The sequence below is a fragment of the Lichenostomus cassidix genome, chromosome 1 (genome assembly GCF_008360975.1).
Source record: "Lichenostomus cassidix isolate B80296 chromosome 1, HeHo_3.0, whole genome shotgun sequence".
Classification (NCBI taxonomy): domain Eukaryota; kingdom Metazoa; phylum Chordata; class Aves; order Passeriformes; family Meliphagidae; genus Lichenostomus; species Lichenostomus cassidix.
The window spans coordinates 72659704-72674239 of record NC_139479.1 but is presented as its reverse complement, the minus strand read 5'-3'; the positions used below and the strand labels follow the sequence as shown (position 1 = coordinate 72674239).

The 14536-nt window shown below is 40.9% G+C and overlaps 2 protein-coding genes across 3 annotated transcripts in view; one reads left to right on the top strand and one right to left on the bottom strand.

The window, feature by feature from the left end:
• EXPH5 (exophilin 5) overlaps positions 1-14536 on the bottom strand; it is a 35326-nt gene that overhangs the window by 14766 nt on the left and 6024 nt on the right. The window contains exons 2-4 of one of the 2 annotated variants that reach the window (XM_085063785.1): positions 4513-4670; positions 417-491; positions 169-313 (exon numbers count right to left, since the gene is read on the bottom strand). In XM_085063785.1, the coding sequence (XP_084919911.1) occupies positions 169-313; positions 417-491; positions 4513-4670 (378 nt within the window). The remainder of the gene's footprint in view (positions 1-168; positions 314-416; positions 492-4512; positions 4671-14536) is intronic. The other variant, XM_085063794.1, reaches the window with a different exon arrangement.
• LOC146444906 (uncharacterized) lies at positions 2969-14273 on the top strand. The gene is made up of 2 exons (XM_085063811.1): positions 2969-3350; positions 6000-14273. The coding sequence occupies exon 2, from the start codon at positions 6013-6015 to the stop codon at positions 6439-6441; it is 429 nt and encodes a 142-aa protein (XP_084919937.1). The 5' UTR covers positions 2969-3350; positions 6000-6012; the 3' UTR covers positions 6442-14273.

Sequence of the window (14536 nt, the reverse complement as noted above, 5' to 3'; positions counted from 1 at the left end):
ATAACAGATAATCTCTCATTACATGACCAAGTAACATCCCAATCTTTCCAATGAGGTGAAAAGCAAGGCACAGGAAAAATAATTTAACAAAGTTTTCTAAGCAAAACACAGAACAATTAACAGACTTTTTTAAAGCTGGAAATAATATATGTTCAGATTATAGCTCACCGTGGTTGCTTCTGAGTCTGGGTTTTCCTTGATTTTCTAAAGGAGGAAAGCCAAGCAAAAGGTGATCTGAACCCCAGAAAGGAAGCTGAAGTGTTCTTTTGTGCTTGAGGATTTGTGCGGGATGACATTTTTATTTCTTTATGATCTAAAAACATGATAAAAAGGAGATTTGTTTCAAGTTCTTAATATGTACAGTATTAAAATATAAATAAATGTCATGTCATCATAAACAATTTTCTTTTGCTTACCTTTTATGTCAGGAAAATCCAGTTTTATTGACATTTTTGGACAGACTATGTGGCATGCTGGTTTATAATGATTAACTAGAAGACAGAGAAAGATAAACAGGTCTAAAGTTTCAAAAAGTATTACTGCTTTTGGGTGATCCATGTGAGATACATGACACTGATTATCAGAAAGTAACCAGCACTCAACCATTTGAAAATTTTAACAGTTTAAAAACATAGGCAAATCAATTTGAAAATTGAGGCACTCACAATCATTACGCACTTTCTTTTCATGTTTGTAGGAAATATGTGACAACCCAGAATATACAATGACTTAATAGACTGTAATGTAACTACATGACAGTAACTCAGCCTAACGTGTCTTCTGTATCGTAGAATTCCTTATGATGGGATTCTCGTGGCCACTGCAGTATTTTTTTTTCTGCTACAAACTGCATATCAGTACTGTATATTCAATGCAAGATCTTGTGAATGTTTTCTTTGGGAAGGTTATGATTTTTTTTCTGTCTTCAAATGGAATATAAACTCAGTCTGCCTTTAAAAGCAGCTGGCATTTGGTGTGAAGGTGAGGATGAGTATTGCTCATAGATTAGGGAAAGTAACTGCAGGGTCTGCTACATACCACAGGGAACTGGAGGATATAAGGAAACAAGACTTCACTCAGCAATAAGGCACTATTTTTTTTTTCATTTAAAACAACACATGCCTGAAACAATACAACAGCCTGATAATGGCTTATCCAATAATTGTAGCAGAAAGCAAACCCAGAAATTAGAGTAAAGTGTCATTTATAACAGTAGCAAGGGGCAGCACTTTGGACATCATCCAAAATGAAGTGAATAATTAATGTAATGTGAATTAAATCCTATGTGTAATACATGTCTTTCCCTTCAGTGACAATCACTGTCTTCATGACTTCATTACTTGAAAATGCCACATTCTTTACCCCTTTCAGAGCCTAACCTCTTGGTGGCATTGACTTTACAATGCAGGTGACATCAGGAGAGTCCTAACAGCACTCTGTCATAGCCAGGATGGGCTAGGGATGTAGACACAGCAAGGCTTGCACGTAGAAGTAGCATCTTTTATTAAGCCTACTTATACAGTTGGAAATATCAGACAAGCCTCTGAGGCACACAATCCCTTCTTCAGATCTGAAATAGAAACAGGAGCTTTCAAAGTTAAATACCAGAGAACAATTACGCAGAGTCTAGTTAGCTAGCACATCAATTAGACCATATCTAAAAGAGAAAAATAGTAGACAGCTGTGGACTAGAGGGGATGTTGGTGAAAAATGGTCAGGAAAGACTGAGATCTGTTCTGTGTAGGTCTGTAATATCAGGGAAATTTTTAAGGTTTCACTTTTCTTTTGAAACACATGACTGTACTTCCAGTTGCTATGAAGCACAAATGGGAAGAGCTCAATGAAAAACATGAACAAGTGTGAACGGAATAAAAGCATATATTATGCATGAAAACTATCTGAATGGAAGATGAAAGACAATGCAGAATACCATGCTTTTTATAGAGACACCATGTTTATTGTTCATGTTCATTTTGGATGGGCATCAGAACCTGTGAAATGAGATCTCAAGAAATTGCTTCCTGGTCAGGCCAACTTTTCAGGCTTTGACAGCTTTGACACTCGTCCTGATAATAAGTACTGGTGTGCCTTTAGCCCAGTGTTACCAGAAAGTTTTCCACTGGTATATTCAAACCTTTCTCACCCAAACCCATCTACTTATTCCGAATGTCATTTAGGTGCTTTTAGTTTTTTAAGGAAACTAGGTAAAACCAAACTTTCTTGTCCTAGTTTTGCCTGGTATAGTTAATTTTTTCCATAGTAGCTTGCATGGGGTATGTTCTGGATTTGTGCTGGAAGCAGTGTTGGTAACATGGGGACGTTTTTGTTACTGCTGAGCAGGGCTTACACAGAGTTAAGGCCTTTCCTGCCCCTCACCCCACCCTACAAGCAAGTAGGCTCAGTGTGCACAAGGAGCTGGGAGGGGACATAGCTGGGGCAGCTGACCCCAGCTGACCCAAGGGACATTCCAGACTATATGGCACCATGCTCAGCATACAAAGCTGAGAGGAGAAAAAGGGTTGACATTCAGAGTGATAGCGTTTGTCTTCCCAAGCAACATGATGGAGCATGATGGAGCCCAGCTTTCCTGGGAACGGCTGAACACCTGCCTGCCCACAGGGAAGTGGGTAATTTAATTCTTTGGTTTGCTTCCTCATGTGCAAGGCTTTTCCTTTACCTATTAAACTTTATCTCAACCCATGAGTCCTCTCACTTTTAACCTCCTGCGCATCCCGATGGGGGTCAAGTGAATGAGCCACTGAATGGTGCTTAGTTGATGGCTGGGGTTAAACCACAAGAGTCCTTTATGATGCCCAATGTGGGGCTTGAAGTGTGAGATAACAACAGATTTCAGTGGAATGTGCTAGACTGAACTTATCTCTGTTCTTGCTGTTTAGCTAATAATTGACAGGCTCCTGTGCTTGCCATGGGGCTTGCTCGCCAGACTGTATATTAGTGCCTAGTGCTCCTTGGTGGAATGGTTATGTGCCATGGTTATGGTGCACCTCTGAAGGGATTGTGGCCAAGAATAAGTCCATACTGGAGAAGGTACACCTCGAAGCATCTGTGGCTGTGCACCTGGTCATGCTGGAGAACCTCAGAGTGTGTGGCCATGGATAAGACCATGACAGAGCAGGTACTCTCCTGCAGGGACTGCAGCCATGGGTAAAGTCATGTTGGAGTAGGTGCATTTCTGAAGGCATTGTGGCCCATGGAGGAGGCCATGCTGGAAAAGGTGCACCTCAGATGGACTGGGGCTGTGGATAAGTCCATGCCACAGCAAGTACATCCCTGGAGACACTGTGGTTCTACTTGGAGTAGGTATAGCCCTGAGAGACTGCAGTATATGGGTAAGTGCAAGCTGGAGCAGGGGCAAGGGGAAGGCAGTGGGACCTGGACAGTGTGGGACCTGAGTGTGATGTAAATGGTATGGAAAAAGGAGTAAAGAATGTGACAGATTTGGCTGTGATAGTTAATTATTTCCACAGTAGCTAATATGGGGCTATGCTTTGGATTTATGCTGAGAACAGTGTTGATAATTCAGGGATGTTTGCCTTGCTACCGAGCAGGGCTTACAACAAAGCCAAGGCCTTTTCTGCCTCTCACCCCACCCCACCAAGAAGGATGCTGGGGGTGCACAAGGAGGCAGGAGGGGACACAGCTGGAACAGCTGGCCTTAGCTGACCTAATGGATATCCCATACCCTATGGCATCATATTCAGCACATAAAATCTAGAGGAAGAAGAAGGAAGTGGGGGATGTTCACAGTGATGGCACTTGTCTCAAGTCACTGTTACATGTGATGGAGCCCTGGAGGTGGCTGAGCACCTGCCTGACCATGGGGAGTGGTGAATGAATGCCTTGCTTTGCTTTGCTTGTGTGCATCACTTTTACTTTATCTATCAACTGTCTTTATCTCAATCCACTTCTAGCCTTCCAGTTCTCACCCTCATCCCACTGTGGGGCAGTGAGTGAGCTGCCAGCTGGGGTTAAACCACAACATTTTTTGTACAATGCAAACATCACTGCTTTGATTGGGAAATTACCACTGAATTTATAATAATTATAGCAATTTTATTTTGATTAATAGTTTTTTACTGTGAGGACAATTAATCACTGGAACAGCCTCCTCAGGGACATGGTAGAGTCTCCATCACTGGCAGTTTACAAGATGGGACTGCAAATGGTGCTAAATAAGCTCGTTCAGGTTTCCTTTCCTTTGAAAAGCTGGACCTGAAGATCTGATGTCCTTCCAACCTGAGCCATACTGTGATTCTAAATATGGCATAACACTGTCAGGGATTTTCTGCTCTGAATCCCAGCTCTGCTTTTAACAGAATCTGCTTAAAGAAGCATACTAATTTTGAAAATATCTCTTTCCTAAAACTATGAAATGAGAAGAAGCTCAGTGCAATTTCAGAAACTCATTAAGTATTACACTCTGACATGACGTAAGACATTTGTTTGGTGACCATTATTATATAGATAGGGAAATGGACAAATGCAACTCACTGGTATTTTTGCTCTTCTTTAGCTGATGCTCTAATGGTGGTTTTAACATTCTATTGACATCAATGTAATTCTGAAATTTTCTTCTTTTTATTTCTTCAAACCATTCTCCAGTCACTCCCTGCAGCCCTTTTTCAGACTTCTTTCTCTTCAGAATTTTGCTAAAAAGGAAAAAAAATATTTTAAGTCATTTTAGAGAGTACAGGCCCTTCATTAGGAGCTCTGCTTGGTGTTCATTAAAGTATTTACAGAAAATTTCCACATACAATGACTTTTACAAAGTCACTGAGACATGATACTTTCACAGCAATCACATAAAAGTTTTAGTGACAACAACATTCTACAGTTTAACAAATGAGATTATGTGACCAGATTAAGTGGATGACTCATATGCTTGCATTGTTCTCTGCCTTGAAAAAGTGCATCTTTTTTTCTTGCAAAAATAAGGTAATTCATAGGCATTCTAAAACTAATTGAAAGTAAGACTAAATTGCTCCAACAATCAAATTAGAATAAACAACACTCTAAACAAAGCAATTTTTGAGATATTTTTCACTCATTTAAGTAGAAGCAATAACAAAATTATTTTTATTTTCAAGAGGAAGATCACAGACGCCCTGACTGTGAGGTGCCCACTACACATTTTCTATGCAAAGAAGAACAATAAATTGTGAATTCAGCTAATAGATATTCGTGCAACATGTTCAACAAGTTTATCACATTTTCCTCTTTCCTTGATGCATAGTGATTTTGCCTGTGTTCAATATGGATGGAGGCAGCTGATAATGAATATGAATGTTCTACCACCCTGAGGTGAAGCCTGAGCAAGCTTCACACATGTGGCTGCAACTGACAAAGCTATTTAGTAGCAAGTTCAGGTTTTAGACCAATAGGTCACAGGAATGAATTGTTTAGCTGGACATAAAAGAACAAGGTACAGTTGCAAAGGAGTGGGAATAGTGCAAGGGACACGCAAAGTTACTTGTTTCCAAATTCCATTACACAAATGCTTAAAGTATAGATGCAAATGCAGCAAATCCACACCCCAACTGATTCTGATGGCAACAAAACAAGACTTAGTGCACAGCCTGGAGATGTAATACCAATGCTTGAGCAAGGCTTTCATGTAAATCTGCCTCCTTAATCAGTGGTAAAACCTGTGTCTAGGAATACAGATGCTCTCAGAGAACACAAATTATTCCAGTTATCAATTTAAATAAAAACTCATATTACCTGAGACAACACTACTTCACAAAACAAAATTAAATAGCTAGTCTGGAAATGGATATATTTTGACCTGGAATTTGTAGAGTCCATTGTCCATGCTAGCACCTACTGTGCATCTGGTGGCATTTGATGACGAGGAAGGCTAGAGGGAGAAATTTTTGGGAAGTGAGTATTTCCCTTGAAGAAGATTACCCAGCCACATGCACAAGTACTAGCCATTCCAAATAAACTTATTACAGAGGCAAAAATGTTAATCATCACAGATATTACCGCACCATGGGAGTGACTAAACACCGTAAATGCATTGTGCAGCCTGGAACGCAGCCTAGCACTGATGTGAAACAGGAGGGGATGAACAATGTGCTCTCAAGAGCCAACTTCATGACCTCACTGCTGTGGCTTTACCAAAGAGGATCCAAGATACCGGCAGGAGTAAAAGCACAGCGAGCAAGGCATGAGCTGCTCGGGGAGTGGCTGCAGCCACAGCGACTGCCCGGGAACCAGCGCCTGGGCAGTTCTGCTGCAATCCCGAAAGTGGAGACCATCGATTCCAATCCATGCCCGCGGACTTTCAGGAGCCAGCCATGCCGAGCTCCTTCTCCCGCGGGAAGCTGCGCTGGGATCGGCGCTCCCGGGAGCAGGCGGGCGGGGCTCTGGCGCCCCCCAGCGGTGGCCAGCGGCAGCACCGCCGAGCGCCGCTCCTGACTTGTCCCGGACAGCTTGGCCACCCGCCTGCCCGCGGCCCGGGAGCGACAGGAGGGACAGGGAAACAGCTCTTTGCTGCACATGTACGCATTCCAGAGCAAAGGGAACATATAAAAACACCGCAATCACTCCAACATCGGCTGTGGCAGGCACTGCACGAACGTGCCTTGCACTGAGAAATGGAGTAAAAGTCTTGCACAAACACTGACTTCAATGCTTGATCACTGTAAAGTCTTTACCGATACGTGCTTGGCATTATCTGTAGTCGTTATCTGTGAATGTGCTGCTTTTGAAATCTCCTGTCATTCCCAACTCATGAAATAAATCCTTTAAACTGCTTGTGAGTATTTATGCACGCTCAGAGCCCCACACATTGAACCCTATTTGCATACTTCCTTGGGTAACAAATAATATTAATATGATACACAATATGTAATTGCAATATCGCATGACTATTAAGGATTTCTCCTTCGCAATGACTCCCAGCCAAACCACATCATTTCCCTACATACCTGCTCTGTCAAGTTTACATGCCCCCTCATGATACTAATGAACGACAGTTGTGAGCCAGAAGGAAAGCCTGTCTGAAGAAACAATTACAGCAGGAGATGCTATCTGCACTCAGTATTGCAATGAACTTGCCTCTGAGGCAGCACTATTGTTACTTGGATTACACATTATGTATTGAGACACTGCTCCATAGGAGTGTCAAAACACCTCTTGCCCTCTAAATCAAATGTACTAATCCAGCTTCCCCGTCTACTCCATCTACCCTGACTCCTCATTTGCCTGCAGCTACTTTTGTACACTTGGACCCACTACCCTTTGAGAGGAGACAACATCATTGTGACTGGGAAAAGGACTTAGAAACTGCTGTGGGATTGAAAGCAAGTCCTTTCCCAGGATTACATACAGGAGACTGCTCCACAAACCAGAGCAGGCAGCAGTTCTAAATGACCTCACAGGCCATACCTCATTACCTTTCCCATCTACTATTCTACACAGCATCTAAACTAATGAATCACTCAAGAGCAATTTCTTTGCACTGTTTTAAAATTTCCTTATTGGCAAAGGGATGTCCCTGTATTTCTTATAGACATCTCCAGGGAAACGTTAACCTATATGTTTGTATGCACTAGACTTTCATGTGGGTTGTCATAAATACTGTCAATAGACATGTAGCCTCCCCTGCCACTTCCTGTTAGGATAATAAGCAGCTTTAATTGCTACTGTAAGAGGAAAGGTATTTGCCATCTTCACCCTGAATATAAAGAACACACGTGTTCAAGGTAGTAGAAACTGGGTTGCCAAATAGGACATCTAGGGCCAATTCTGCTGTTTGTAGGGGACAGAGGATTAAATCTCACTTTCGCTAAAGCAGAAATTATGATTCCTTTTGAATTTAGCAGAACAGGATTTGGCCCTAAAGGACTCTTAGCACACACCTCATAAGATAACAAATAAACAGCAACTATGGAGAATGAGGAATTGCACCAAAAGAAAAAGCAGATTCAATTTGCTCATTGGATCAAAGCTCTCAGTGTCTGAAAAGACAAGGCTGAAAGAATTGCAGATAAAAACAGTGTTAAAAGCATTAGATAAAAACTACAGCACGGCAGATCGCAAAACCAGTAATGTAAACCAAGATTTTCTCTTTACTCTGTTCATCTTCCTTGCTTTGTCGGAAAGGAAAGGCTAAAGATGTTAAAAAACAGTGCCTGAAGAACCTGTTCTTTCCTAATTTTTTTACTTTAACTTATTCCCTTCCCACTGCTTTATACATTATGCTGCACTGGTGAACTGTACAACTCCATCACTTCTATGACCAGTTATTTTTCTAGAAAACTTTGTCTGTTATCACAGCCACAAGTAGCTCTAAAATGCATATGCAAGAATTTTTTCTTACTTACAGTTCCTTTTCATTTTATGAAAATAATTTAAAGACATACTTTCAAGTTGTCATCTTATTTGGAAAAAAGGGGGAAAGAAGTATTACTGACAAAGGTAAAGACTACCACAGCTGAAGTAATTTGAAAAAAATATTTTTGTCATTTCCTAGAAACATATAATAGCAATAACAACAACATTCTGGTTTCCAAGGTGTCAGAGAAGCTTCTGTTGCAGGTTAATCCTACCAGGAAGAAAAACAATGATATTCAGAGTCAACATACTCTTTCCCAGCATGTCAGATCCACAACAGCTCTGTTCTCTAAGGCAGTCTTTATTCTTAGTAGCTGGTATACTTTTATTCATGTCAAAGCATTTTTTGTTTGTTTTTCTTTCTTACTGCTGTCTGTTTGGCTAAGGAAAATGAACCAAGTCAGCCTCGTTATTACATGTACAACATTATGCACAAGTAGGTGAATCACAGAGGAAAAATGACTCTCCTGTTTTGGTTGCACCTACTACAAGGCAATATAAAAATATCTAAGTGAAAATGCACTTATTTTATTTGATATTTGTAAAATTAAGCATTTCTGCAGTAATTCTCTGAAAAATCAAGGTCTCCTCTATTTCAATGAACAAAATGTATTGGCAAGAATGCTTGAATCTAACCTGCTAGGTCATTGCCAATCAACCACCCAAATTTAATTTTCTCTTCCCTTGAAATACTAGTTTTCTATCTAAGTCTTCATCCTTTTCCTCCTTCTGTCATTTTTGTTATTATGTATTCATTTTATAATGTCCATTAACTCACTAATGGCTCTCAGATGTACTTATTTGAGTATGTGCCCAATAAGACTGAAGATGTGCATGGGCAACGAGAATGGACCACAGCAATGATAAACAAGGAGTCTGCGGGTTCAGTGTTTGTTACTGACGGTGGCCCAAACACCAATAAATGTAATGGAAGGACTTCCACTATCCTGAGCAGACATCAGGTCAGGCTGCAGGCGGGAGAGTCCCCTAGTGGTGACAGCCCTCCATGGAAAGGAGCAACTGGAAGTGCCAAGAAATGGCACTTCCCGAAGGCCAGGGGCACCCAGCACCCAACTTTATGGGATATGTTTTCAATTCTACTTTGATGGTCGCGTGAAGTTGCCAGATCACAATTATACCTAAATATTTATATTCCGAAAATGTGCAAAACCAGAAGATGGCAGTCAGAAAAAAGTGAAAAGGGAATGAATCTTCTCAAGGTTTTCCTCCCAGGCTGTACATTTAATAGGCAGAAGTACTTTAAACACAAAGATACCACTTCTGGACATGATTTTGATATGTGCCCTGAAGTATCCTTTCAAGCAGCAAGTAGGGCTACATAACCAGATACCTGCAGACAGAAATATAATTTTGTCCTTAGAACACTTTTCTGAAGATAGGTGTCAGATTCATACATTAAGTCCTGCTGTGTGTGCCAGGGATACAGTCAGGGAATATGTGAGTTAAAGGCAGAACATCTTTTCTTTCCTTACTAAAGTTCTACCTTGTCTGCTTATGGGGAAAGCCCTTCCATTTCCACTTCTCCTTTTCTTAATTACCACACAGAACAAATCACAAAATCTGACATTATTACACTATCTCTATTCAGCAAATTTATTCTTTTAAATGAAAGCTGATCACTTGTTTTGAGATAGCCTAATCCAGTGGCATTGTGTACATTTATTAAACACAATTCACAAAGACAGTGAGACTAAGAGCATACATGAAACATTCTCATTGGACCCCCACTGTACATTGAATAATTCTACTCTATAAGTCACAATGTCCTTTGTGTCTACAATTCTTTAACTTAGGCACTCTCTGTACAGTGCCCAAAAGTTACCTCTGTTTTTTTCCAAAACAATAACTTCTCATATTAAACGATGTGAAATTAATATACTGACTTACACTAGCTGCTGTTTTCCTTCATCAAGTCCAACACTCCTTTCCCCTTGAAGCTTTTGTCTGCTTTCCTGAGCAAGAGCATAGAATGACACTTTCCTTTGAAATGGAAAACTAGGAAATGTTGTAAGGGCAAGAACAAAGGTTAATTCTCGCACTGACCACGTAATTCTCTGTTCTGGCAGCTCAGGAATCAGAAGCTCAATGACTGTCTTCAAAAAGTGAAGTTTTCAAAGCACAGAGCATTGAAAACTGAGATCATGGGAACTGAGGGTAATTAATCATGCACCTCAAGGTGCAACAATGCCTCAAAACATGACTTTTAACATGAAACTATTTCTTTAGCAGCTACCCCAGGCTTACAGTGAAAATATCATTTCAGCCCTGCTGGAACAAACAGAAAAGTCTGTAAGTATATAACTTCTGGCATACTTAGAAAATGAAAGCTTTTAGTCCTTTGGGCAGCTGGTCACTAAGAGTGAATGAGGTGGAATACCGCTAGGAATGTCACTGCTGTTGGTGACTCTCCAACTTGGGCTGACTCTCTGCCATTCCATTCACAACAGGGAAAAGCTCTATCCTGTAAATATTTTATAGAGTAGTTCCAGTGTCTCTGTACAGGCTACAAATGACAGTCAAGAAAAAAGGCTGTTACTTTACTATGCTGTTAATACTTGCAAGCTACCTACCAATCTTATATGGTAATAACAAAACAAATCCATGATGCAACGGAAAGGAAAGCCACCTATCATCTTTAAAGTGTGTCACATAGCTTCTGAATGGTAGTAATTGATGTCTCTAATGAGATTACTTCATTAATAGGAATTTCTATTAATGTTAATACATGCTAATAGGGGCAATGGATATAATTCTCCATGTAAAGATTCTGATTTGTTTGCAGTCATAGATGTAGTCTCAGTCCAAAAACACTGCATGTCAGGAATAAGTTTTGAGCTCCCGAATTTCTGTCCCAGAAATCTTACATGGAAATATAAGATGTATACCATGTGTGCCACATGATGGGTTGAAAGGCTGAGGATCAGGTCTCTCAATAAATCTGAAGCTAATGATTAACAGCAGACATATTTACTCTTCCAGGGTAGAGCTGCTAGCTGATTACAATCAACTTTTATAAGTACTGATAGCATGCAAAAAGACAGTCATCTATTGCAAGTAATTTACAGCTCAGCCATGCATTATAAACTAAACTGCCTTAAAAAGACATACAATGCAGATGCTATTCCTCCTGTTATTGTTTGACTTTCTTCATGCAAAACCTTTCATAAGAAACAATATAAGAAAAAAAACCCAAGAAACAAGAAACAAAACACAGGCCAGGTGAGAACTCTGAAAAGAGGGGAATTGGTTTCCAATTGAGAGCAATTCTCACCTCTACAGGCAGGTTTGTGTACGATGGTCCAGGGGTCTGGACACAGCTCTAAAACTGAGAGGCTCCAAGCAAGCTTAGACATTTGTTTGTACAGAGCTAAGCCTGAAGCCTAGGGCTCCCAAAATACACCTTTGTGATGTTAGATAATTGTGCAGAGTCTCACATCGAGCAGAGTTTACAGTTCTGGACAACAGAAGTAAGACAGGTCAGAGTGTACATGCACATAACTTATGTGTTACTGTGACACTACAAAAGCCTCATTTACATTTCTTTAAATTAAGGAAAGAGGTCATAAGAATTAATGTAAGCTTTAAAAGTTGACACAGTGGGTTTTTTTCACCTGGAAATGTGATGCTTATATACATATATATAATATATACTTACACAGAGATCCTCTGCTATAGTAGCTTAGAATCTCATAATTTATCACAGCACTTCCCTGGAAATAGAATGATTATAGTATAATAATACTTTTAAATATAATATTTACATGTATATAGTTTTACATATATGTAAGAACACACAAATATACACATATAAATATGTATTTGAGAACACACAAGTCTATAATGCAGAAAGAAAGGCTGCAGAGCACCCCAGACACACAGCTGCAGCTTTTTCCTGACTGCAGCTTTCTGCACTCAGACCCTCACTGATCTAAAAATCCAGACATGGCAAGCAGAAGTGTTACAGTTCCTTGATTATTCCAACAACAAAGTAAATTCTATGTAATTTACGTGCTATAAAGTGTAAACAGACTGTGCTTTTCATCATTTATGCTTAGCTTTTGTTTTGTAGTTTTGATGTGTTTGTTCCCAGTTAATATGGTACCAGTATATGGATTTATTTATTTCTGAGGTAAGACTGAGAAAATAAAGATAGTTTCCGTTAGGAGTTGAAAATGCAGCCATTTAAATACAGTTTATTATAGTTAACAAACTATTGTCAATTATTAATTTAACTTCTGCACTTGAATTGTGGAGGAGACAGAGGGTGTTGAGAATGTAGAGACATTACTATTGGAAAGGTCAATGTGGGAAGTGGGAAGTGCGCAGACTTCCTACAAGATGCATGAGACTGTAATTGGGTCACAAGGTCATGGAAAACCTAAAAAATTGGACTTTTCTGCATTAGATATTCCAGAATGACCCCCCATATTGACCATCTACTCAGTAGTTAGTGCTTGCTTGTTCTGCTGTGTCCGACCTATTTATTCTTGAAGACTGGTCAATTTATCTGTATAGACAAAGTTCAATAAATTCTACTTTTATCATTAAGCTTGGACTTAGAAAATGTCTGCCCGTGATTTAACAGTGAGTCTTTGCTTAAATCTCATCAATTTCAACACCATCTTATTTTTGGCAGCCCTAGTGACATCAGAAAGTGAGCTCAATAATAATAACAACAATGATCTTTGCAATTTTCACTTTTACACTGTTTGGTCACTCTAAAATGCAAACATTTGTCTCAGTAGTCTGAAAGACATGGCACAAGGCCTGTGTTTGAATGAGCACGGGTGAAAGTCCCTGAGTATGTCCTTCCCGCTCCTGTGGGTTTGGCTGCCTAGAACCTGGACCAGCTTGGGAAGAGCAGATCTGGGTGTCCTTGGAGAAAGGTGTCATGAAGACAACACCACAGGCATCAGCAAGGGCGAGCCCTCCTTCCCCTGGGAGCTGCATCAAAGCAGAGGCTGTCCCACTGGGCCTTATTCCAGTTCCAGCTCCACGTGCATCCCCAGCTCTCTGCATGGCCACTGCCTCGACCCCTGGGCTGACATCCCAACTTGGTCTCAAGCCTCACCACCTCACCCCTGGCCTGCCTGGCCATCACGGGGCCACGGCTGACCCTGGTCACTGTCACCAGGCCTGAGATGACTGCTTGGCATGACCACTGGGTTGTGGTGGAGCTGGGTGCCCTCAGAAGGCCTGACACCAGCCCTGGGTGTGACTCAGCCCCACAGCCAGGCCCTGGCACTGCCATGCCACCACAGCCATTGCTGGGGCTGCCCATCTGTGTTGGGCAGATGCCCCTACCCTGCCAGCCTCATGGGGAGACACCATGGCCCCAGTAACCCGAAGAAAGAAGAAATACATTCAGTGCCCTACAGACAGGCTCTTCCAAACATAACATGCCTCAAGAGGTTCTTCCTTCTGCTGCCACACTCACCAGAGGAAATTCTCTGCCCTCAAACACCAAGTACAAGTCTTTGGAGGAAAGGATTGACACTGAAATGAGTTCACTACGAAAGGACAAGACCAATGAGCTGGGAACAATGCCGGTACAGACCCTGCTCTGTAGATGTAAAACTGGAGTTTCACCACAGACTTTGGGCTAGTTAGCCCGGATGGACAGAGCTAAAAACTGACAGAGAAAATGGCACACACAATGCCTACCTGCCCCTGGCCATTTCTACTTGCTCTTTCTCACCCCATGTCCAGTCCCTGAGTCCAGATCCCACCACAAGATGGAACTACTAAAAAACACAATGAGGAAAAAATTTGATATGCAACTTAGCAATTGTGTTTGGTTACAGCACCCTCGCTCAAACAAGGGAAGTCACAAAATGGGATTCTTATGATAGTAATTGTTTACCAAACAGAATAAAGCTTTTTAAACCCCAGTCTTCCTTGCCTTTTTTTTTTTTTTTTTTTGTGTTTGCACTTCTTTAGCATATTAGCCCTTCAGGGCTTGAAGGACCTATTTTCATAAGTGTTGACAAACCACTAAACATGCCGGTGGCACAGTATCAGTGGCAAGTAATAATAGTATCTCATCCACAAACAAGACACAATGGAACACTTGCGCCCTGAAACATTCCCGGGTGGAGTATCTCTTATGAAAGAATTTCTTTATTAATGCTTTGTTCAGGGAGGGAGCTCCACT